Here is a 25,743-nt window from a genome sequence, read left to right on the forward strand (position 1 = left end):
CTATATGTATTAATACAGAACACTGAAAATCCTTATTCATTCTGTAATGAATTCATATCTACACAGAATTCAAAGAAAGATCACCATACACTACTCTATGGGCATACATTGCTAGAATATTCAATATAGACAATCAGTTGTGTTGGTTTGTTCTTAAATTGTGATCCATTACATGGTATATTTCACTGCATCATAAATTAAGATTACTATTATATTCTGTGGCAGAAAAAAATTGGATGACACCACTTATTTTTGAATTAACTAGTATACTTCAGTGTAGTTAGACTAACCTATCAGTAAGACATTTCCATATGATGCTAGCATAATATAGATGTGTAATTTAAAAACTTGTTGTTTCATGATATTCACTTGCAACCTGTGTAAATCAACTTGTAGCTCTAAATTCTTTATTTACAACGTGAGGTGCAATTCTTAATAACAGATGGTAGGATGTGCAATACTCGTCATAAAAAAATAACTCATGACGTTTCAAGTGACGTCCAGTAATTGTATAAACTGATATGAACGACATTATTAACGTTGCCCGCCCCACACAAAAAAATTGACATTGACTGTAAATCTGCGACCATTAGTCACATTCAATTGCACATGTCTTGAACTATATCAGACAGCAATCTCGAGCATCTGTGATCACAGGTACCTTTAGTTGTGCATTCCTCGTAACATTTCTGTTGTATGTAAATAGCAATACGGAATTTATTATTAAAAGGAGAAGTGTAGTCACATGATCGAAGGGAAATACAATTTGTACATCAATAATTACTGTAAAACTACGTATGTTCTATGAACCTGATTGTAGCAGGAGTGTTACTTTACTATGTAATTGATCGATTAATTGAACCTAATTTTTCGGTCGTCTGGTTATGGGAAATAATACGTAAAATTGGACGTAGAACACAAATCTCAATGCTGTAATATTACCTTCGTCTATGTTTGTCCCAACAGAAACATTTGTCGAGACGTTTAAATAAATAAATTTCCCGTGGACCAACGGCTTTCACTTCACAGCCATACATCAGCAGTTCACAGCACTACTTGATTACGTCTTCCCCATTTTATTTTAAATGGCTGAGGGAATTGCACAATATGTATGAGACATGATTTGAAGACAGTTACACCACATTACGCTATATTTTCTTGTGCACTGACGACAAGAAAATGATTAATACCCAAACAATTTATATATATTTGTACATTATAAATCGAATATTGACTTTCTAATAAAACATAAATGTGTTCATTGTATATAAACGTACATCTACGTCAAAAATACGGATAATGCATACATTTCTGTTACGCATATGAATTCAAATTTCATGTGTGAGAAACTCATTTTGTGGGTTAAAACTTTTCGTATACGGGCAGAACTGAACGATGTAGAGGTTACGTTTACTGCCGTCAAGCGAATTAAGGATTTATTATTCATATACATTATGTATGAGTTCTGGTGAAGTAAAGGTAATCATACATTAAGAGCAGGATTCTAGGGCCAGTATTAATAAACTTCCATAACCATTTACAATCCGTACAGTAAGGATGTACATAGATGGAATTTCAAATGTAGCTTGTTCGAACTCGTTTTAGTAGGTGTATTTTAAAATTTAATAATTTAATCGATTGCTATTGGTACTTACAGTTTTCTGTCATCATAATGCCTTAAAAAAAGTGGCTATATTGTTGAGGTTATGTGTTGTTAATCGACACAAGTGCCAATTTGCAGAAAGCATGTTTTTAATTATATTAAAATTATTTGTAACAACATGAGAAATTCAGAGGACATTTTATACTCCCTTGTTCAGTTGCTGTGAATTGTTAAATGTGATAGGTTGTACTGATAGTTCTTTATCTCTTTGGACTTCAAGGACAGTAATCTAGAGTGTAGTTGTTTTTAAGATACTGTCACAGGTTCCAAATTATTTTCTGTCAACATTTTTTATATAAATAACTGTTATACTGTTACTAAAATTTAATGATCACTTGTGTCAATGAATCAGCACTGTCTGCATAGAAATAGCATTGGCTAAGAGTTATATGTATGCATATCACCATCTGCCTTTTGCACAATGTTCTTTATTCATAAATAAAGAATGTTATTCTGTATTTATGAATAAAGAACACTGCATATGCCAAAGGCACTTGGTGATATACTGATGTACATTTGAAGTCACATGGAATGAATGGATAAAAAATTGAGTTACTTGTATTCCAAGGTACATTTCCAGTAGATTTGCTTTGTGACGTATGACTTATGGATGTTTGCCTCTAGTCAAAGTAGCATGTACTCTGACAGCTAGCAGTTTGGAACTGCTTGTTTCAGTGTTTGATGTTCAAATGAAGAGGTGATAACAGCACAAAATTCTTCTGCCCAAGCCATACAGTTGAATGAATTCATGACCCTGATGAGGCAGTAAGCTTTTTTGAAATGTTGCTCAGTATTTACTAGACTACACAGTGCTACATACCACATCTTCATACTTCTTGCTGTGAGAATATCAGATCTCATGTCTGAACCAGATGGCTGATTTTACTGACATTTGGTATCATATTTAGAAGTAATGTTACAAGGTTCTGGTTTGTCTCTTGTGAAACATTTATTAACCAACTCCTTCCTGAGAAGACAGTAGTTGCGCATCTAATCAAATTACCTAATTGAGAACCATATTAAGTAAATCCCACCAATACACTATCCTGAGCCAGATGAATCCAATCCACATCCTCATACCGTTTCCTCTAAAATACATTTTAGTATTAGGCACCCACCTATACCTACGTCACTCAAATAGTCTCTTCCACTCAGGTTTTAAGACTAAACTTGTTTCTTTGCTATGATAATATCTGATGAAAAGGATAAATTATGAAGCTCCTCATTATGAAATTTTCTCTAGCATCCTGTTCCTATCTCTCTTCTTTGACCCAAATATTCTCCAAAGCACCCTGATCTCAAACACCCTCAATATGTGTTCTTCCTTCATGGTGAGATACTACATTTCACCCATATAAAATTATAATTTTGAAGATTTTGATGAAATGTCTGAGTCTCATTTAATTTCATAACATCTAGTTTAAGTACATGCAATTAAATATTGGTTCAAATGATAAGAAAAAATTTTTGCTTTCAGAAATATATTATAATTATAATGCTAAAGGTTCAGAATTATCAAGCACCAGGTATTTTATAATATATTTTAATATATAATTCATTGTGTCGTGACAGGGAGAGATGCAGGTTCAAGACGTATGCTTTTACTAATTTGCTGCACAATGGCAGACTTCAGTTCCTTCATCTTTTGTCGCCATTCAATCCAACGGGCAACTTCGGGATTGTTTCGATCTCCACGTCCCTCTAGTTGTTGATAATAGGCCTCACGAAGGATACGGAATGCCTGCATATTGCTATAAGGTAGTTGCGTAACTGGATCAAAATACCGAGCTTGCAGCCTGCAAATAATGGAAAATCAGATTATGGGTATGTATAAACACCTAAGTTTAAAGACAGGAACAAACTTAAACTTCACTTTAAATTGGTAGGATCCAATGTTTTCTTCTTTACAGTTCATATGTTGAATTCCTCACTTGCAAATAAAATTATAGGTGCTTTATACCAGTTGTATAAGAATGAAATGTGAACAGTAAATTTGAGATTGATGTATAGGGGAGATATTATGAAGAAATGCATTATTGTGTACTTCTGCTGGCATTGTAAGTGGAAGTGGCAAAGCAGTAGCTGTCTAATAAATATGTTGTGATCACATTCAACAATAATAGAAGAATGTACTTCAGTTGAGCTCTTGAAATAGTGGTATACAGAATCTTAATGTAATTTAGAAACATATTTGTAGGGAAGAATGGTTTTATGATTTGCAAGTGACACGAAAGTATTGTAGTTTTTTCATCTTATCTATCCTGTACTGCAGTCCTGTGGCAGACATAAGTGCTAAAAGATTGATATACAGTGCCTCCTAAATGAAACATGTGTCAGCCATAATACTGAAATGTATGGTTACAAAAATGTCTACAGTATGGATTGCCATGTTGAGGTATGACTATTTTCAAAGCTTATAACTTTCCTTGACTGTCAGTCATGATCTTTTGGGTTGTGACACCATGTGGTTTTGTAGGTAGTTACCAGTGTTTACTAAGAACACATCTTCAGGTGAAGTGACTTGCTCTCCTCCAAAACGTTGTTAACCACCTACAAGATCACATGTCATCACAGCCCAGAACACTGATCAACATTTTCATTGCCATGAGAACCTCTTTTCCTTGACCTAGTATTCAGACACTTTGATTTGTGCAACTTTCACTGGAATAAATGAAACAAAGTATATTGCAGCATTTAAAATGCTTTTCAGATAAAACACCATATGCAGAGATTTAACACTTTTCTGCTCAGAGAAAATACTTTGACCTAATAAAACACATTTTCAAGAATAACATTTTGTCTTTCTTTTGGAACATATGTTTAAAAATGATGGTGACATGATAAATAAAAGTACCTGGTAATGGGACAGATGTTTCTTGTTGGGGGCTTTGGTTGAGTCTGTGGGAACGCATTTCGAAACACTTGCTCATCGAGGAAGGTGATAAAAGTCCTCTCATACCGACCATCATTTATAGTACTCCCCACTTCTTTGCTCTTCTCTTCTTCATTCTTGTTAGCATCTTGTTCAGTTTCTTCCTCATTTTCTCTTTCATTACTGTAACAAAGACCCAACAGGTTCCACAGTTTTACAGATAACAGTAACAATAATTATAATTTAAAATCCATTTTTAGGAATAATTTATGTTATAATGTTATAATGCTGACAGTGCTCTGGTGTTTAGGGTGTATATTCACCACTTACAGACTTCAATCCAGAAAAATCATGTACTAATTAAAACAAAGAAAGATTGTGCTATACATTAATAAGTACAGTGAAACCTCGATGCATCGTTTTCGGCGGGGGTGGGAAATAAAAACGATGAATGCGGGAAAGCATTAAAAATTTAAAAAAAAACAATGTTTCTCTTTCAAAGTTACTTCTTTTTACCAAAAAAGTCTTTAATGGACAACTGGTTTGTCGAAACTTTACGTTTTAGACCAAACAGAGCACTTTCCACGTTCAAAATGTTTTCCTCGTCACGTTCACTAATATTAAGCGCATAAAAGAACGACTTCACTTTCGCCAATGCAGCGTGCGCTTCGGCAAAGCTTCGGGCTCACGTTCGTCTTCTTCTTCTTCCTCACCACTCCAACCCCCTTTGCGGACAATAACAGGAAGAATGGAAATACTATTACTGCCGAACTAAACGAAACGTAGCTGTAGAAGACCCTGAACCGCTGGAAACGAGATGAACCAGAAGAATGAAAAGTGCCGCCAGCCTTTCCTTTGTACTTATAATAAAAGCATTTGTGAAGAAATTCACACTGCACATGCCATCTGGCATCGCTGGAACGAAATATGAGTGCACCCTAATTAAAATCGTAAAATTTCTGACAATGGGCACCGCCATTCACTCCAACTATCACCCCTGCACCGCTGACCCCTCATTCCAAAAGAATCTGTGCTGGTTGGGCGACATAACAGGTTACCGCTACTGCGTATTCCAAAAACATTGTGCGTCTTTCGGTAATAATTTATCTCAAAACCCAGCATTTTAAATTCTCAGAAACGATCATTGCGGGAAAATTGTGGGCCGGGACTAAGATTTTTGAACGATCGATGCGATAAAACGATAGTTCGAGGAACGATAGAAGCGGGAAAATGTAACATTATTTTATATGGGATGTATTCGGGACCGAACAAAACGGACGATGCATCCGGGAAAACGATAGTTCCGGGAACGATGGATAGAGGTTTCACTGTATATCTCTTTTAGATAGTGCATGACCTGTGCCATTATATTGGGATGATGAAATTAATTTATGCTTAATTTTATAAGTTTTCAACTTTTATTGGCATTATTTATGTATTTTTAATAATTTTGATAGATTCCTAATTGAATAAAACCATTATAAAACAATTCACTTGCATGGCTTTCAGCTTTTGGGCACATAAGCACTTACTAATCCTTAGCACTGACTAGTATTTTTATAGCATGATTTAACATGATCTAATAACCTTGTTAAAATTAAGATTATTGGAATAAATTTCACTTGAATTGTTTCATTATTACCAGCAAGCATCAGATTTAGTGAAGAAAATGCCTTAGGAAACAGTCAAGCACAAGGCAAGAACCTTCCAACTTCACTCTAGACAATCCTTACAAAATTAATTGAATGTTTGAGAAATTGTGTGAATTTACCACTTTTCAGTAGTCTCTGTGACACATGTGGGTTCCTGTTTCTCACGTTCATCATCTCCCTCATCCACAGTAATTGGGCTTTCTTGCTGATCATGATGCATCACTTCAATTAGGGGCATTGACATAGAATGATAGCGGATTATTGGTCCCTGAAATGTCTTCTTCACAGTTCTTGTCTTTTTCTTTTCCATCTCTAGTTTCTGATACTTCTCTGTATGTAAGAATTAAGAATACATTTTTTAAGGTCTTGAATAATCAAGTATTATCTTAGTGAAGTTTGAGTTTCTCACAGTAATGATTATGACTGTCTTCTGGGTTGTGGCACTGTGTAGTTTGGTAGAAGTTCACACATTTCAGTATGATGAGTACTCATCACCCTAATGACTGAGGTAGCAAGCACCTCTGAAATGTCAGTAAACTTCTACCTGACTACATGGCATAACAAACCAGAATCCAGTCATCTTGAGTTTATCATCTCATTTGTGTTTTTATCTCTACACTTGTGTGTGTTTGTTTAATTTCATTTAGTGGTTTCCATCCTCTTATATTCTTCTAGTTGCAACACAACCACAATTAGTATTTATAATGCACTGCTCTGTTATTACTTGACTGTTTAATTCATCAATCAGTGTGTTATAGAAAGAAGAAAAGAAGAACAGAGTTTTTGTACATGTCAGGGTACTTGAACCACTTCCCCCTTTATTAATTTGAAATGCTGACAAACATCAAATATAAACTAATAAGACCCCAAAATAAAGGGATAAAAGTAGCAAATCCACAGGATGGTACATACATACTTTGTATACTTACCAAGAGATTTAAGGTTTTCCTGTTCAGTAATTTTAGCTTCTTCCAGTAATTCCTCTTGAGTGGGCTGCCATTCATCCCGAGCCCTTGCTCGCCTACCTTTACGTCTACGTCCTTCTTCAGTTCGTTCTTTTAAGCGCTGCAGAGTTGCAGCTGATTTGGCTGCAGTTGACCGTCTGATTGATTTGCGTTCTAATGAAATATTAGGTTTATATACTACACGTGTTGCTACATATGTTTTAAATATTGGAAAGTTAATATAAATCCTGTGTTTCATTCAATGTGACTAACATACTGTTATTTATAAAAGTGTATACAGCGTCTTAAATAATGTGATATTAAAATTATCAAATATTTTTGCAAAGAAACTGATTATTCTTCATGACTTGTGCACATTTCACATTTTCAATACATGTTAATACTACTAACCAAAATTATCTGCAGATATAATTTTCTTTCGAGGTTTTCTTTGTTTAACTTCAGCAGGCTTTTCAATCTTCTGTAGTATAACCACTGGTTCCTGTAATGTAGAACATGCTACCCTCATTAGAATTTTAGGTTCTCACAATGGCAATATGAAGATGGTTATTTTCTAGGTTGTAACACCATGTAGTCTGCTAGAAGTTTATTAATATTTCAGAGATGCTTGCTGCCTTTATCTTCAGGGCCCTCATCACCCTGATAATGGAGGCACCAAGCACCTCTGAAACATCAGTAAACTTTAACCAAACTACATGCTGCTACAACCCAGAAGAAAGCCATCTTCATGCTTACCCTCAGACTCTGAAGATTCTGCTACATAGCAGATTTTGTTGGTTCGAGAAGAATTCTAACTGCCCACATTAATTACAAAAGTTTATAAGTGCAGGTGGTTTATGTAAATTCATAATGGAATGCAGACATCACACTTAAACCTGAAGAAATAATATAGTGATGTCAACACAATAATGGACTACTAGTAAATATAAGCCACATCCATAAAGTGTACACATCGTTAGTCTTTCAGTATACTTTGTATGCCTTCGTAACGAGTCTGCGTTTCTTCTTCGGCTCATCATCATCTTGATCTGTCACTGGTTCATCATTCTCCTCAATACTGAAGTCTGAATCTACCTCATCCTCTCCTTCTTCTTCAGACCTGTTTTAAAACAAGGCTTTTAGCTGGCTGTTGGTATACAAATACACAAATTGAAGGGTTCTGTGAAAAGTTCAAAATCGGAACACAGGATGGCTCCTCTTTCAGAAAAAGTAATGAGTTGTGCCATGATTTTTTCAAACCCTGATTGTCCAGTGTGTAATCAGTTACTACACTCACCAAGCTACTCCAGGTCATCCAGTACACATCATAAACATCCCATAATATTGTTGATATGATGGAAGTAATAAACTGCTGATTAAAGAAATTACAGCTATGATAATTTCAAAATAAGCCTAGTCAATATTACAGATATTAAAAAAACTTACTGATAATCATCATCATCCTCAATTTCACTGAAGCCTCCATAGGTTGTTTTATAGAAATCATCATCTTCCTCTTCATCAAGAAGTTTGGACATACGGTTCCCAGCATTGTTCCGTCTGTCACGTGTCGTGGCAATCGCCATTTCTTGTAAAATCCTCTGAAGAAGCCACACAGAAATGTTACAATTATTCAAGCTTGGTACTTCCCAATTAATACCACTACTAAGGTGAAGCGTTGGTTTCGTGATTCTTTTACTTAAGAAACATAGGGGTGAGCGGCGTTACTATTGATTAATCTTGTCACATTCGTATAAGTCTGGGTTAAATGACAAAATAATGTCCTCATGTGTATACACGATGCCATAAAGGCGTACTAGTTGTTTGAGGCAAAAGTACACATTTTTCGGCAAAACGAACAATTTACTTGTACACAGTCACCATAATAAACGAAAATGGAAGACAGTAACACTTAACATACTAACAATAATATATTTTACTTAAGTAAACAGTGCCAAAAACAGAAAACATAACCTTACACTTTGATCGTCTGCAATGATACTGATTAAATCATGAAATCTTTGTGACACTGAACCATCATTTGAATATGAGTATGCATAATGACATAATTAATATACACTAACATCTCTATAAAGTATCTAATCAGTTATGTTATGTGAATAAAATACAAAACAAATATTTACTTACAATACGAATGTGTACTGATAGAATCACAGTTTCTTTTGTTTTGTTTTGTGTGTAGGGATATCGAAAGGCGATTGTTGGTATGCCTGAGCAATTATGGCCTAACGTCACCGATATAATGACGTCATACGGTTGCGCAGAGGAAGGGGCGTAGGATGTTAGCAGCCATATTGTAATTGTGTGGATCTGTCGGAAGAATTATTTGAGCGTTAACAATATTTTGATTTATCACAAACATCCTATACTATATTGTACGGAAAGTTTTGTGATTTGTTTGTACATATTTTATATTACATTGTAAAGAGTGAAGTGATAGTGTGTTTCGCTTTAACAACGAATCTATCGATTTTTTCTTCTATATAGGGGATAGGGCCTAAATTCCAATTCGAAGATGGGTACTCGAGACGATGAGTATGACTATTTATTTAAAGGTAAAATCTTGTAGTTTCTGGTTTGTCTGTGATTTTGTATGTACTTTTTAATATGTTACGAGTATGATGACGTACGATAGCAGCATAGGCAGTTGGATTATTCATCAGAACGAAATTTGACGTTTTAGGCTTTTGTCACAAACTGTGTGGCTTGCTTGGTCAGTTTGGTGAGCTGAATAAATGTTTGTGTTTCTGTGTATTAGTTCAGTCGTGTCGCCTACATTGTTTCGTGTATGTCGTACACAATATATTTTTCAATGCAAAGTTTGTTATTGATTGCAATTGATGTATGACTTGTATTTAATTTTAATATTCGCAGTTGTACTTATTGGAGATTCTGGAGTTGGAAAAAGTAACTTACTGTCACGTTTCACTCGTAATGAGTTCAATCTGGAATCAAAATCAACAATAGGAGTTGAATTTGCAACTAGAAGTATACAGGTGAGATGTCTGTTGAGTAGAGTTTTAATGTTCAATTTGCAGTTGTGTGTGTATAGGATACCACTTGTGATGCTTGTAACTGTAATGGAGTAGTATGTAATATTAATATGACCTCAAATGGATACAGCCTGTCTAACAATGCTAATGTTATTGATATTGGCTTAGATGTGTTGTTTCTGGTCTTACTGGTTATTTCTAAGTTACATGTTGAAACTGGTCACATATTCTAAACATGTACCAACATTTTTGTTAATGACTTACTGTTTAAATAATTTGATAAGTCATTTCTCTTTCTATTAATTGAATATAATAGAACTTGTACAATTATTTGCCAATATTTGTACATTGTAAGGCCAGGTTTGACGCAACAGAACAATGAATGAATACAGGATCCAAAGAACCTCCGTAATGAATTACAGTCATACTTTCCTTTCCAAAATTTCAGTGTTTCTGTGTGCTTTCATTGCTTTTCCTGGGAGCATCATGCCAGAGCTACATAGCACAATCAGATAAACTGTCAGTGATACACTCAATGTCAGTAGCAGTAATACTGCCTTTGCAGTTTGTAATTTATTTTGCTTTGTACGAGTATAATGTACCTATCTTCTAAATCTCATTTGTTTTATCATTGATATCCAGTGGCAATGCTAAAATATCTGTGGGGTGGGAACAATTAAAGTTTTGTTGTAGGACTCAAGTTAGTGACAGCAACTCTTTGGCAGCGAGTTGGAGAGGACAGTTAGACAATCTGCGACACCCAAGGATGAGGTCGATTAGTTTTATCATTGATAACAAGATATGCTCAGTGCTGTGTTTAAGTTAACAGAGGGCCATTTTACACTTGATGTGGCATTACAGAGGGACACTGTTGATATTGTGAGCACTTGATATAAAATTCCTGCTTGGGGCATGGTGAGAGGATTCTGCATTGGAAATTTCAGAAAGGAAACTTTTCTAGGCCAGAGATTGTAGTCATTTATTCATCTTTTATTTAGCTGTGTTATCAGTAGCTTGGACTGTATAGTGTAGTATGTGATATGATATATATCTGGGGTAGCTCAGTCAGTAGATAGTAGAGTTTATTTACATTCCATAGATCCTTCTTAGGACTCAACCAAAGGATGTAGAACATGTCATTTCATACAATATACATACACTTCAGAACTTTCAACACTACTTTCTTCACAAGTACAAGAACGCAGTTCACATATCAATGTACATAAATTTCAGATTCTGTAATACAAGTATGAAAAATAATTTTACAAATTAATATACATAAACCTCAAAGTTTTAAATATAAATACAAAACTTGCTTTACATATACGTAGATTATTGATATAAAGCTTAAAACATTTTCAGCAGAGATGAAATCATCTACAGAATAGGAGTGAGTAAAGAGGTAATCTTTCAATGCAGGCTTGAATACCTTTATATAATAATTTAGACTTTTAATTGTTGTTGGAAGATTATTAAATAACTTGATACCTGTATAGTACACTCCTTTCTGATATTTAGTAAAGTTAGCATTTGGCACATAGAGATCATGTTTACGTCTTGTATTTAAATTATGTACATCTGTATTTCTTTTAAATTTATCCATGTTTTCCACCACAAATGATAGCAAGCAGAGTATAAATTCACTTGCAAGAGGAAGTATATTAAATTTACGAAATAATTTTCTACAAGATACCCTGCTTTTGACACCGGCCATTATTCTAATTATTTTCTTTTGCATGTAAAAAACTTTATTACTGTCTGTTGAATTTCCCAAAAAGATTAATCCATATGACACTACAGAGTGAAAGTAAGGAAAGTAAACTAGCTTTAAAGTATCTATTGAATGAGTGGTACGACTGTTCTCATGTCAAAGCATGCAGAGCTTAATTTGGGAATAATATATTCAATGTGTTTCTTCCAATTTAAGGTATTGTCAACTTGTAAGCCAAGGAATTTGTTTGTTTCAACTTCCACAATTAATTTTTCTTCAAAACCTGTATTTAACCTAGGATATGTCTTGTGCTTAGTAACAAATTTTATGAAGTTTGTTTTTTCAAAATTTATTGCCAGTTTTTAGCTCTAAACCATTTGTTTATGTTGGCAAATCATTCATGATATTTTCAAGATAGATCAATTCTTGGTGTGTAATAATGATACTTGTATCATCAGCAAAAAGAATAGGTTTGGATATAGAGTTTATAGTTGCCGGCAGGTCATTGATATGTATGAGGAAAAGTAAGGGTCCAAGAACTGAACCTTGTGGCACTCCGTGATTTACGATACCCCATTCTGAATAGGTATTGTGATTGGTATGGGGGCTTTCAATTTCTTCTTTCTGCCTTCTATTAATTAGGTAGGATTTAAACCAATGACCTGCTATACCTCAAATTCCATACAATTTCAGTTTCATTAGTAATATTTCATGGTTTACACAATCAAATGCCTTAGCTAGGTCACAAGATATTCCACCCACATGCATTTTATTGTTAAGGGCACATACAACTTCATTAGTGAAACTAAATAGAGCCTTTTCTGTTGAGAGATTTTTTCTAAATCCAAATTGCTCCTCGACAAGGATGTTGTTTGAGTTTAAGAATTTATTTACTCTCTTTCATATAACTTTCTCAAAAATTTTACAAAATGTTGTCAGCAGTGAAATAGGTCTGTAGTTAGAGATGCAGGATTTTTCACCCTTTTTATATAGTGGTTTTACTTTTGAATATTTAAGTCTTTCAGGAAACATTCCTACAGCCATTGAATGATTACAGAGATAACTTAATGGAATACTTATATAATCCACACAAGATTTAAGTACTTTAGATGAAATTCCATCATAGCCACATGAATTTTTTTACTTGAGAGAAGTTATTATACTTTTAATTTCATTTGGTGTGGTAGGAATAAGATTAATATTTGGAAATGAATTAGGAATTGCCTTAGCCAAGAACTTCTTTGCATCTTCGGTTTTTGGAGTTATGGTATCACTGCTGTTCATTCTTTCTACAATCGTTAAAAAGTAGGTATTAAAATAGCTATAAGTTTAGGATCATTTACTCTGTGTAGTGACTGACTGGATTGGACAATTAGGGTTTGATCACAGTAATGAGCAGAGGATTTTTCTTCTAGCCTCTACATCTAGATGAGGCTCTGGAGCCTACCCAGCTTCCTTTTCAATGTGTACTGGGTTCCTTTCCTGGGGGTAAAGCAAGATTGTGACACTGACCACTCACCCCCATCTTGTGCCAAGGTTAAGAATGAGGAGGAGCTATACCTTCTCTCCCCCTGAATGCCTCTATGGCATGTATTTAGAAAAAAGAACCAGTAGCTCAGACTGTATAGTGTCATATGATAAATAATGAATTGGAAGGGGTATAGATGGAAGAAATTGTGGCCTGATATAAGGTACTATGCCAGCATTTGCCTGGAAGGACTGAAGAAAACCACAAAAGTCTCAGGATTTCTAACTTCTTGGCCACATTGTGTGTTCCATGTTTGTATTAACTTTATTTGTTGTTTTGATATGTAGAACTTGTTTTTACATTTGAACCTGTATATACAGGGCTCAAAAACTATACTTGTTAATTTCCCATGATATAATAAATAGATACTCTGGCAAGTAAATTCTTAGACTTGGGCTTAATGTGTTGGCATTTGGATTTTGTTGAGTGGCTGTTAGATTTAGTTAGTATTTCTGGAGCCTTGTTTTTATTTATAAAGAGGCGTGTTTAGTTTTTAATATTGAAGGATATATAAATTGTTGTTTCTGTAGCTCTGTGTAAATATTTAATATGGCAGTCATTCCCACCACCATTCCTCATGACATAAAAATTTAATATAACACTTCAATTTTTCTGTTGCATCACAGGTTGATGGAAAGACTATCAAAGCCCAAATATGGGATACAGCAGGACAGGAGCGATATAGAGCTATTACATCTGCGTAAGTTTGACACCAAAGATTTCATGTAATCAGTGATAAAAATTAAAATTTTAGGTGTAAAGGTTTTTGTGTGTGTGTGTGTGTGGGGGGGGTGTCATCAAATGGGCTTAGGCTGGTGAAGTGGTATTGGACTTGGTTGCTGGATTACAGATATTTAATGCATATTCTTATCATTGAATTTAAGAATTAACATTACAAATTTAGAAGACAAATCTTATGTCACTTTTGATAAATATATTGTGGAACTGTTTTTCATGACATGCTGTTAGAAGTAAACTAAATATTGGTAATATATTTGTGTAATTTGGATCTTTTTAGAAAAGACCATGTTAATGGATTGTTTATTATTTGCTTGTATGATAATAAGTGATTTTGATTCTATATTTGTGCCTGTAGTTGATTAAGTTCATCTCAAATTATGCTGCAAATTATCCTGTTAATTTGTGTTTTATGATGTGTTTTGGGAATTGGCTTTATTTCTGTCATCTGATTGTTGGTTATCGTGCTAACATATTTATTCTGTATTATTTTTGTTTTCAAGATAAGTTTCCATGGTCAAGATCAAACCCAGAACACTTTGAATACATAGCTTGAGTGCTAATCTTCTTAGTTCATGTTTATAATTCAAATATTTTGATGTTGAGCTCAAGAGTGGTTGGTTTTTGAGTTTAGTATTCAGTCCTAAGTATTACTATGTAGCCAAAAAAATTAAATTGCTGAAGACAAACTTTTCAGTATAATAAATACCAGTTAGCTAAAAATGGGAATAAAGCCTATTCCTGAAACATCATTTAAATCAGATGAGCTTAGACAATGAACATGTCCGGTAAGGAATAAAAAGGTTCCAGGTTGCCATGACACTTCAGAATTTTATCGTGGCACAGGTGTTTTGAAAAGTAAGATATTGGCAATGTAACATGATATTTATGATCACAGAAATACATCTGCTTTCATGCATGCAGACATAACATCATTTTTATATGTAACCAGAGTCCATATTGAGGCATTTTACCAGCAAGAAAGTCTGCTGAGGCACGTGTAATGATGTTTTCACCACCACATTATCATTAATAAACCACTTTCGTGATAAGTGCCATTTGAGGGCCCCAAAGAGGGGTGACATGAGGTTATAACTGTGTGTGGGATGCTGTAATACCTCCTACTCATATCACTGGAACCACAGCTAGGCTGTGTGTGATGTCATATTGTCAAGGAGCATGATCGTACCATCTTGTGTGTTGCTCTTTGCATGAAGAAAATGAATCAGAGCTTTTGCCTCTGCACTTGTCTATCTCTAGTCTCGCTGCCATTTTATTTGGATGTCACAATTTCTTTGAAGACATTTTTCAAACTACTGGTATAATTTTAATTATGATTATAGCTTTTTAAAGCTTTTTTAAATTGAGCAGTGAGAGAATGAAAGATTCATCACACTAATAGGATTTAAACCCATGTTTTAAAGAAGCAACAGAAATGTGAAACTTATGTATTATTTGGGTAATTAAATTGCAATATGAGATTTGAGGTTTTCACAGTGGTTGACATGTCAATGTTGGTCTTCTGGCCCTGAAAATGGAGGAGACTATATTTCTCTGAATCATTGGTATGTATCAACAAGTCCTCACAGCTTTACAACTTACAAGACCAACATTGATTAATTAACTTGTAATTTTGAAGTATGTATTTTGTTCATAATGGAACAGAACATAAAGCAGTCATTATACATGTATTCAGACATTTTATTTAAGAAAGAGGTGGTTAAAAATATTTGCTGAACCAATTTAAAAAATTTAGATGTAATTTTGGGACTGTAATTTATGGTTTATGGCAAAATGAAAGTCAGTATTTAAATTTAGCGGGACCCAGAATTATGAACATTAATGTTAATATTTGAGTGGAAGCACGAGTAATGCCTGATATACTTTTAGTCCTAATTTAACACTTTCGTTCTGGGAAAGCAATTTCCTGTTTCTGTGATTTGTACTAACCTGCAGGAGTCCAGAAATTTGGTTTTCATGCAGCACTAAGTTTGAAAAATTCTGATTTAGTTATTTCTTAAAAAATGCTTTGATGTCTGTTGGTTTCCATTTCTCATAAAATTCCACATATGACAGTATTAACTGTCAAGAAGAACAAACTGAAAGTGAAAAACCTGTGGATTACAACATTTGTTAGTCGCATGTAGGGAACACTGGTTTTGTTATTTTGCTGTATGAAGCAGCCTGGTAAGGTTTGAATAACAGTATATGATATGTTGCAGGTATTATCGTGGTGCAGTAGGAGCACTGTTGGTTTATGATATTGCAAAACATCTGACATATGAGAATGTGGAACGATGGTTGAGAGAGTTGAGGGATCATGCAGACCAGAATATAGTTATCATGTTGGTAGGCAACAAATCAGATTTAAGGCACTTGCGGGCTGTCCCGACGGATGAAGCCAAAGCATTTGCTGAGAGAAATGGACTCTCATTCATTGAGACTTCAGCTTTGGATTCCACAAATGTTGAAACGGCCTTCCAAAATATTCTGACAGGTAACCACAGCTGTTTGATGTTTATTATGTGATTTGTATAGATTCTTGTAAAATGGGATGGTCCATTGTTTTGTTAAATTTACTGTGATTTTATACCATGTACCGTGGCCTAAAGAGAAAAGTAAGAAGAGGATGGATAAATTTATGCGAGGAAGTTAATTTTTACATACCAAATATTATGATGTGGATGGAGCATGCAGCAAGCATGGGGGAATGAGAAATGCATTCAAAATTTTGTTTGGGAAACCTAAAGGGAAGAGACTACTTAGATGCTGAGGTATTGAGGGAAGGATAATTTTAAAATTGATTTGAAAGAATTAGTGTTTGAAGGTGATTTACCAGGCTCATTTTAGGTTGTTTTGTTTTCTTGTGACCATGGTAATAATGAACCTTTGGGTTCAAAAAAAAAGGTGAATTTGCTCCTTACAGTTTGAAACAATCTGATTAATGTTTTTTATTTTGCATGTAGTCTAGTGTATATTCAGTTTTACAGCCACAGTCATTTTATTAGTCGTGTACTGAATGTATTTGCTTGTTGCATGTTATTGATTTTGAGTCATGAGTACTTCTTCAAAATCAAGGTAAGTTATATTACATTTATGTGAATTTTTGGACATTACATCTCTGAGGTGTTAACAAGAAGCATTTAGAATAATTTGTATGAAATATGAAAATTAAATGAGAGTACTGTTTGTGGCCTTTGTTTATTAGCATGTTGGTTTGTCTGATTCATAAGAATGTAATTAGTAAGTGAGTGATGAATTCGTGGTCTAAAATACTTCATTGTTATTGTTGACTCATTTTCTCCATGTCCCCCCCTCTTTTGTGTGTAATGTGGAGACTTCCTGTCATAATTTTTGCCTCAGTACTTTGAATGTGAACATACACTGGTATTGCCCCAGGGCAAATTCATGATAGAGGTGTGGTTTAATTTATTGTTGGGTTGTGATGTTAAACTATGTAATAATATTTATACCTTAACATATGAAAATCTCAATATTTTTCTTTCTTGTGTGAAAATGGAAAACCGTTTACAGAGTTCATATTCCTGTGATTCAGTACTGTGTCCAATGTGTTATATATTGTTTCAGTTAATACTGCTTGTAATTAATAAATTATAAATGTCTGATTCATACAATATGCTGCCTGTATTGTATTTAGGAAAAACTTTTCTAGCACTGTGTGATACAAAACTGTAGAAGCTTTAGTGGTAATAGAGCACCAGCAGTTCTTTATTTCAATTCTATACTGTCAACTAACTACATAGAGCAGAGGTATTTTTGAGGTGATGTTAGTTTCTTAGGTGGTCAGAAAAGTTGCCTGTCTTTGATGGAACCTGCTTTGTCACTACCTTGTTCACAAGAGCCAATTGCCGGACTGTGTCCTGAGTCAGTTGAATCCAGTTCGTACCGTTTATTTTCTTAAAATCCATCTTAACGGCCTCTCATCTATGCATGGTCTTGTAAGTGGCCTCTTCGTGTTTTCTGACTAAAATTTTGTATATATACTGGTATTTAATTTCCCTCCATACTTGCTGCATGTCACTCATCTCTCTGTTGTGTAATGTACAATGTTGTGTTCTGTTAATGTTTGCCAATGTGTGGTGTATATATTGTGAAGACAAGACAAAGAAATTTCCCACATGGAAGGAGGCCAAGGCTCGGCTTTGGGCTGTTGCGCCAAAGAAGCACTCGGTCAGTCAGTCAGTCAGTCAGTCATATATTGTGAAGGCAAGGTAACTGTATATGATGATTCATTATGAATTTGCAGTTCAGATGGAAGGAGTAATGCAATTTATGAGAATGTTCTAATTTGTGAAGGTTTCTTTTTATCCTGGGATGCTACTGTAAATCTAACAAGCATAAACAACTTGGGGTAATTTCATAACTAACTAACTAGATGGCTTACTGAACCCGAAGGTTCATCACCGAATTAACCAAAGCCCTCCACTGGACCCTGTCCTGGGCCAACAAAATCTAGTTTCCTTCAACTCCTATCTCCCATAGATCCCGCCTGAGATTATCCTCCCATCTACGTCTAGGTCTCCCCAGGTTTCCCAACCAGTACCCGGTACACACCTCTTGCCCCCCCCCATATCCATGCGCGCTACATGCCCAGCCCATCTCATTCTTCTCAACTTAATCACCCTGACAATACTGGGGGAGGAGTACAGATTTTTAAGCTCATCATTATGCAGTTTTCTCCACGCCCCATCGTCTTCACTCTTAGGCCCAAATATCCTCCTCAACACCCTGTTCTCAAACACCTGCAATCTGTGTTCCTCCCTCTGAGTGAGAGACCATGTTTCGCACCCATACAAAACAACAGGCAAGATTATTGTTTTGTACAGTTTAATTTCTGTACTGAGTAATTAATCAGAATTCTTTGATCAGAATGAAATTTCATAACAGTAGAGGAGAAGTTGATGGGCGGGGTTTTTTCTCCCCTACAGTAGCATTTAATGATGTTACAAACAAATTCTAAATTTGATTAAAGACTCCCAGGTTACAAGCCACGTCAGGTGGCTGAATGGTCAATAAACCATATCTTCTGCCAATGTTTCGAGAGCAATCTCTGCTCTCATCTTCGGGGCTGCTGTGTAACAAATCTGGTCCTTTATAGCATGCTCGCCGATGAGAACTGGCAGAAGATGTGGTTTATTCAGCCACCTGACGCGGCTCGTAACCCGAGAGTCTCTCATCAACTACAGTCGCCGTGAAAGCTTCACTTTTTAAATTCTCAGTTTCTTTAAAGTTATAATGGCTGGCAGTGGAAAATATAAAAAAACATTATATGAATTGGCTTTGATTTTGATATTGTATTGCATGGTTGTGTGCAGATAACTGTTCAGTATTTGTTTTATTTTGTCATATGCATGCTCATATTATTTGACTGAAATGTAATCTCTCTATCCTATCCTGTTCAGGGAGGAAGTGGTTGAAGTATGGAGCTGGCCACTCATCTCCATCTAGTGTAGAGATTAAAGAATATGTGAAGCTTTACCTCTACTCCCCCATATATCTACATAGCATGGTGATTAGCAAAGGACAACTTTGCCTGTTATTGCCCATAATCTACCATTATATAGTGTTTGTGCCATAATGTGATCTGAGTATCTAACACGATGCAGTACCCATCTTGCCATATTTTTCACATTTTAGACATGTATTGCTTTGACAATGCTTTAAATTAGGCTGCCACTGCTTCCTTTCATATCCTTTCCAATTTATCGTTAATCATTCTACTGTATGATGCTATGTAATCTGAGCTACTGACAGGGTCATTAAATAAATTAAGTTGATCTGAGTAATTTGTCTTGGAATAAGAGAGTGTTTTAACCAAGAACATTTGGAACACTAACATGCATTACTCCAATGGTGACCAATTGGTACTTGTTAATGCCAGAAGTGCAATGTTACAGATCAGGCAAATATAATTTTTGAAATTTAATTGTACACTGTTTATCTTGCTTTATATGCCTGGTCTTTTGTAGCTGTCAGTATTTCCACAGCATTTTGCACTTTGAACTTCTTATTTTAAGGCACGAATATTTAATTAGTAATAATTGGCCTATTTTCTGAACTTCATGTGCTATGTTTGTTGGTACTTCAGCATTTGATAGTCAACTGGAAAATGTTTTAAAGCATTAACTCTTGGTATAATATGTTTTCTTTGTGCCTCATACCATTAACTGATTAGATGTGTATAACATAAATGTTTGAAGTTCTGCATAGGTTTTCCAGCTTAAAATAATTGAAGAACTGGAATGTAAAGTCCATTTGCTTTTTTCTCTGACCACTATTAAAAATTTGTATTTTTGTAGTATCTAATCTTGTAAATTCTGTAATTGTTTTACTTCAGTTCCCAACCAAACCATTGTATCCTGTCATCCACTATTGTTTATTATTGCCTTACATTATTAGGGATGCATTATAAAGCTAACATTGAAGAACTTCGCATTATTATTATTATTATGTTCTTTGAAAAAACATTCTTATGTTTTGTTTCTTTCTCTGGTTTTTCCGTGACAGAAATCTATCGGATTGTATCTCAGAAGCAAATCCGTGACCCTCCTGAGGGAGATACGATCAGACCGCACAATGTTGAGCAGATTGATGTGAAGCCGACTGTGAATGCAGACAGTGTTCGCAAACAGTGTTGCCAGTGATTTGAAAATCAGCAGGTTCTGTACAATTGGATTTTAGTATCACAATCTTTTGAATACAATATATATATATATACACATATATATATATATATATATATATATATATATATATATATTTTTAAATAAAATGCATATAACCAAATAGTGGCTCTCATGTGCTGATGACTTAAGATAGGATCCGGTTGATACTCACGAAATGCTACTTACTGTAATGCATGTATATGGAATATTTTGATTGCGTAACAAATAGATTTCTTTTGCATGAGCATTGTGTTATTTTGTATCTTAGGCTGTAATAGTATGTTCACCTTGTTTCTGCTTATTTACAGTTGACATCTTTAATAATCATTTCTGATGTTTTGCATGTCAGAACCCAAAATAGATATCAGTAAATAGAACTGCTTGTATGTAGATAAGTAATATTGTGTTAAGTCACTGTGATAAAAAGCCTGTGTGACAGTTTATAATTGTGATTATTGTGGCATACTTTATGAATACACAAGTTCAGTGATAGCAGATTTGCCTTATTGTTTATATATTTGTTTTTGTTTAAGATATTGGTTATAGAAGTTTTTTTATTGATGTCTTGCTTTCTGTGTTGGGGAAAGCAGTTACGTAATTATAGGCTACTGCTTTGGGAAGTGTAAAGGAAATATTGAACTTATCAATCTGATAAAATAAATTACTTTGTGTTAAGGAGCTGTTTATTTACTTACTATAGTTAATGATGAAGGTTACTTGTTAGGAATGTTAATTTTACCTTCCCTATGGTCCTTTTACATAAGATTGTGGTACCATGTTGAAATGTTTGGTGTAATGTTATATACAAATCAGCTTATCACATATTGGTTAAAATAGTTCAGTGAGTTTAGTCATACAGTGTTGATACATGGAGAGTCATAAAATATCTCATTGGCACCATATGTATTTTCCATCAGTTTTGAAAGTGTATTCAGTTATCCTTGCCTTTGGGCAAAGGTTAACCAATATAAACATGAAGATGATATCCTTTGCTTTTTAATTTTCTGTATCAAATTGCCATGCTTGAAAATCATAAAATTGTAAAATACAATATTAATTAGTTAACAACGTTATATTCTGTGGAGAGACATGAAAATTATGTATCTGAATGAAACCCAACACCATTGTATGAATCCTAAGACTCCACAGTCACATTGTAATAATAATGAACTACTGCCAAAAGTCATGACTTTCTCCTTTCTTGCAACAGGTCATAATTCTCTCATGATTTATAGTATACATTAATCCAGAAAGTTGAATTATGCCTGAAGCTGTGTAACCATTGTTCATTTTCATTTCCTTTAATGTTTGAACTTTCATTTTCTAGGCATACAGATACAGGACAAGCATTTGTATAGTAGTTGAAAGGTGCACAGTATTGTTATTTTGGTACAAGTTAGAAGTAAAGGAACACATGTTCAGTCATTAACATACCTTTAACATTCTGCATCCTTGATAATTGCAATTCTGAATAATAATTTAATTAGTGATATTGTTAATGAAACATTTAATATATGTCATTATGTTTGTGCAGAGTTCATGTGTGATTTAATGGGAATGATTTCTTGGTATCTTTATCTCATTCCCATTTCTTCCTTTACTGTATCTATTTTGTATCTCCCTCCTTCCCTGCTTGCTTTCATGTTCTGACCCTCAAAAAGGAAGGTTACATATAACAGGTTGTACTTACATAGAATCTGGGGTAGCTTGCTCAGTATAGTGACTGACTACGGACTGGATGACGGGTTTGATCCGTGGCAGGGGCAGGTGATTTTTTTCCCTAGCCTCTACATCCAGACCAGCTCTGGGGCCCACCCAGCCTCCTGTCCAATCGGTATCCTTTCTGGGGGGTAAAGCGCAGCCAGGGCGTGATGCTGACCACTTGCCCCTATCTAGTGTCAAGGTTAAGAATGAATAGGAGCTATGCCACCTCGCCTCCCAAGTGCCTACATGGCATATAGTGGGATAACTTTACTTTTTTACTTTTACTAATATACGTACATACATACAAATTTTTATTTCAGCCAATTTTTGCATTAATGTATACATTTTGAAATCTCCCTAAGTTCATTGTAGAATATTGATTTATAATTAAATAGGATGAATTTTTCCAGGTTATATACTCAGAATGATTTGTGTATGATCACTTATGTTTAAGATGTTGTATTACATGTAGATAACGTGACTGGAGTATGTTGTAGTTTCTTACTTCTTGATTTCGTTAGGTGTATATTGAATATTTTTTCTTTGAATTTTCTCTTTTATAGCCTTCAGGATGTGCTACTTGTTGCTTGTGAAACCTTTCTTACATTCCAAGCCTCTACATTTTTTGAAACCAGTTCCATACCATTACTTTGGATAACTGTTGCATGGTGTATGGTCATGTTCAGAAGCTTTGCGCCCAAACATATTTTGTTGAAGAATTGTATTTATGGTGCTTCAAAGCTAGTAACTTTTTAAACTGATATTTAAAATGACAGAGAAATGTAATGAAGTGGTTCTATTGAACATGACTTCCCTGAAAGGATATGGATGAGGATAACAATCTTAAACATTCTGAATGAAATTTGCTGTGTAAGTGCCATATCTGAAGAAATGTTGGATATGGTAAAGCAGATTATCATCAGCAAATCATTATTAAACTAGTTATTCCAGACAGTGAAGAAAAATAATGCTTTGATTTTCTTGTGAAAATCTGTGAGGCTGAATTAGCAGCTGTGTTGAAGCATTTGGTTAGCTTTGAGAAGTTGAGAGGAAAGAATTGTGGTTTGTAGGCGACTATCATTTATGGTCATTAGTTATACATAACAAGAGAACACACTTTTTTCCAACAAATTTATATTATGTAGACTCAGAAAGCTCCTTTGTTCTTTGAATAATGAAGTAAGTTTGAACAGATGATAATGACAGTCCTAAGATGTATCTGGTAGAAAGTTATGTCTGTTATGTCCAGCTAGAAACATGTCACTCTTCTAAATAAATTGAAAAGGAGTCTGTGCAGATAAGTTGATAATCCATGAATGTAACAATGAACAAGCATCAATTTGAAAAATAATATAAAGTGTTGTCATTCAGAAAATGTATGTAGTACAAGCTGCTCTAAGAAGATGGAGACATTAAAAGGTCATATTTTATAGAATTATGTAATTTATGCTGTGTAGACTCAGGCTGTACTTATGGCAGATTGTATGTAGAACAATCAACATAGGAATTATCAGCCATGAGACATTGAATATGTACTTTACTTTTTATAAACTCTTTTTCATATTGTTTTTGTTTAAAGATATTTCTTTTGTTGGTAAACATTCAAGGTAATGTATAATTTCTGTTGAAAAACCACAAATAGTTTCAATTGGAGAAATGGTAGGACAGTTTCTGTCACTATTCTTCTCGGACATAAAATAATTTCAGATTTGTGAGATATTTTTGTGTAGCATGAAAAGAATTGTTTAGCAATTTGGTAGGTGAACACATTACAAGTTCTAATGCTTTTGTTTTGATTTTTCTGCAAAAGTATATAAAATGTTTCCATTTACACTGTATTGGTTGTGTTGGACAGAAATCTACCGCATCGTGTCTCAGAAGCAGATCCCGGACAGCCCGGATGAAGACACACCGTCCGGGAATATGAAACCCATCCATGTGGAGCCAACAGATGAAAGCAGTGCAGCCAAGAAAGCTTGTTGTACGCCATAAGGCTCGGCATTAAAAAAAACCTAACATATATGGAACTGAGGACAGTGTTTTGAGTAAGTGATTGATATGAAGGACTGGTGGGACATGTATACTACATGAAGAAACTTGATGAAAGGCAGTGACCGTCTGAGGCATCGTTGGGAACAGAGCGACGAAAAGAGGTGGCAGACAGCAATGACTTCTTATCATGTACTCAGTAGTACATCGGGTGACTGTCAGTAATAATTATTAAAGCATAAATAGCAAGCTATTTCTTCGTGTTATGTATTATAAAAATGTAAGAGTAATAAACTGGCCGGCCTTCTATGTTCCAGTGCTCTTCAAATAACAATGGCATTACTCAAATTGAAGTAAAATGCAATTAAAATACAATAATGTAGGTCTCAAGTTATCTGAAGTACATTCTATACATTACTGTTGCTATTTGAAGTGGAATTAATTTTCTTATGATGCAACAGTGATGGTAATGGAAACTTTATTTATCTGCACCACTGATATATAAGTAGGATATTGGTTCATTTGGATTTATTCCTGTGTAGCTTTACTAATACTATATATGTGACTTGCCTTGTGAGAATTAACTTGGCAAATCACGATTTTTCATCCTTGTTTGGTACTACTATGATTTGTATGAAAGTTTCTGCTGTGTGGTGTTTCCTGTAGTTCCAGTGTTGAGATGCAATGCCATACTATCACATTTTTCACTGAACAGTCCAATATATTAAAGGGTATCATATTACTGTAAAAATGCTAGGCACGTAAAATTGATGTTACTAAGCAAGATGTAAGTGGAAGTGTCTCATGCATCCATATTTTTTAAGCTTCTGTTTAAGATGTACATGCAATTTTTCATAGGTATACAATTTTGCCTGGTGCTGTGTTTTCAGGTGGGAGAACTATTCACATGGCCCACTATGTTAGAGCAATGTTATTAGGCTATTTGAATTTGATGGTTATCTTGGAAATGTAAAATAAACCTTTGCTGCTAAACCACTACTTTGCTTTATGAATGAGAATGAGCTTAAACTAATTATCTGTTATGACATTGTGAATACTTTGAAATTGCCATGGTTGTAATATAATTTAATTTTTGCAAACACAAGAGAAATCCTGATTGTTGTAGATTGAAATTGTGCCCCAAATAAATTCACTTATTCAATATGAATGCAGGCTAGCAGATTTTAATATGTGGATTTTGTGTACAAAGTTTATTTGGGAATTTTTATGGTTAGCTACGTA

At 34.5% G+C, this 25,743-nt stretch overlaps 2 protein-coding genes across 6 annotated transcripts; one reads left to right on the forward strand and one right to left on the reverse strand.

Annotated features, from left to right (window-relative positions):
• Window positions 1–3,190: 3,190 nt before the first annotated feature.
• YL-1 (Vacuolar protein sorting-associated protein YL-1) lies at window positions 3,191–9,351 on the reverse strand. Of its 2 annotated transcripts, none has more exons than XM_022063276.2 (8): window positions 9,280–9,351; window positions 8,578–8,732; window positions 8,125–8,251; window positions 7,543–7,633; window positions 7,117–7,305; window positions 6,307–6,517; window positions 4,518–4,718; window positions 3,191–3,459 (listed from the first exon to the last, which is right to left on the reverse strand). In XM_022063276.2, the coding sequence occupies exons 2-8, from the start codon at window positions 8,715–8,717 to the stop codon at window positions 3,219–3,221; spliced, it is 1,200 nt and encodes a 399-aa protein (XP_021918968.1). In that variant the 5' UTR covers window positions 8,718–8,732; window positions 9,280–9,351; the 3' UTR covers window positions 3,191–3,218. The 2 variants fall into 2 exon arrangements, with proteins under 2 accessions (XP_021918968.1, XP_021918969.1); XM_022063277.2 differs by lacking the exon at window positions 9,280–9,351 and adding an exon at window positions 9,111–9,129.
• Window positions 3,348–25,497, forward strand: Rab11 (RAS oncogene family member Rab11). Of its 4 annotated transcripts, none has more exons than XR_015534870.1 (6): window positions 9,412–9,707; window positions 10,027–10,148; window positions 14,011–14,084; window positions 16,345–16,619; window positions 20,651–20,856; window positions 20,907–21,483. XR_015534870.1 is itself a non-coding variant. In XM_022063286.1 (6 exons), exons 2-6 carry the CDS (start codon window positions 9,668–9,670, stop codon window positions 20,785–20,787), a joined length of 648 nt encoding a protein of 215 aa, XP_021918978.1. In that variant the 5' UTR covers window positions 9,412–9,527; window positions 9,640–9,667; the 3' UTR covers window position 20,788. The 4 variants fall into 4 exon arrangements, 3 of the variants coding, with proteins under 3 accessions (XP_087203716.1, XP_021918978.1, XP_021918979.1); XM_022063286.1 differs by lacking the exon at window positions 20,907–21,483 and having other exon boundaries at window positions 9,412–9,527; window positions 9,640–9,707; window positions 20,651–20,788; XM_087347590.1 differs by lacking the exons at window positions 9,412–9,707; window positions 20,907–21,483 and adding an exon at window positions 3,348–3,487 and having other exon boundaries at window positions 20,651–20,788.
• The last annotated feature ends 246 nt before the right edge of the window (window positions 25,498–25,743 follow it).

The sequence above is a fragment of the Zootermopsis nevadensis genome, unplaced genomic scaffold (assembly GCF_977971745.1).
Source record: "Zootermopsis nevadensis isolate Lab colony 2312 unplaced genomic scaffold, Znev_1.0 Znev_ptg000001l, whole genome shotgun sequence".
In the NCBI taxonomy this organism is placed as follows: domain Eukaryota; kingdom Metazoa; phylum Arthropoda; class Insecta; order Blattodea; family Termopsidae; genus Zootermopsis; species Zootermopsis nevadensis.

Excerpts from the sequence above, each read along its gene's own strand:
- YL-1 (XM_022063276.2), bottom strand. The coding sequence starts at position 8,717 with ATGGCGATTGCCACGACACGTGACAGACGGAACAATGCTGGGAACCGT. Across the intron at positions 7,634-8,124 it reads TCGTTACGAAGGCATACAAA|GAACCAGTGGTTATACTACA; the intron begins GTATACTGAAAG and ends TCTACATTACAG. Across the intron at positions 7,306-7,542 it reads TATATCTGCAGATAATTTTG|AACGCAAATCAATCAGACGG; the intron begins GTTAGTAGTATT and ends ATATTTCATTAG.
- Rab11 (XM_022063287.2), top strand. The coding sequence starts at position 9,668 with ATGGGTACTCGAGACGATGAGTATGACTATTTATTTAAAG. Across the intron at positions 9,708-10,026 it reads GTATGACTATTTATTTAAAG|TTGTACTTATTGGAGATTCT; the intron begins GTAAAATCTTGT and ends TAATATTCGCAG. Across the intron at positions 14,085-16,344 it reads TATAGAGCTATTACATCTGC|GTATTATCGTGGTGCAGTAG; the intron begins GTAAGTTTGACA and ends GATATGTTGCAG.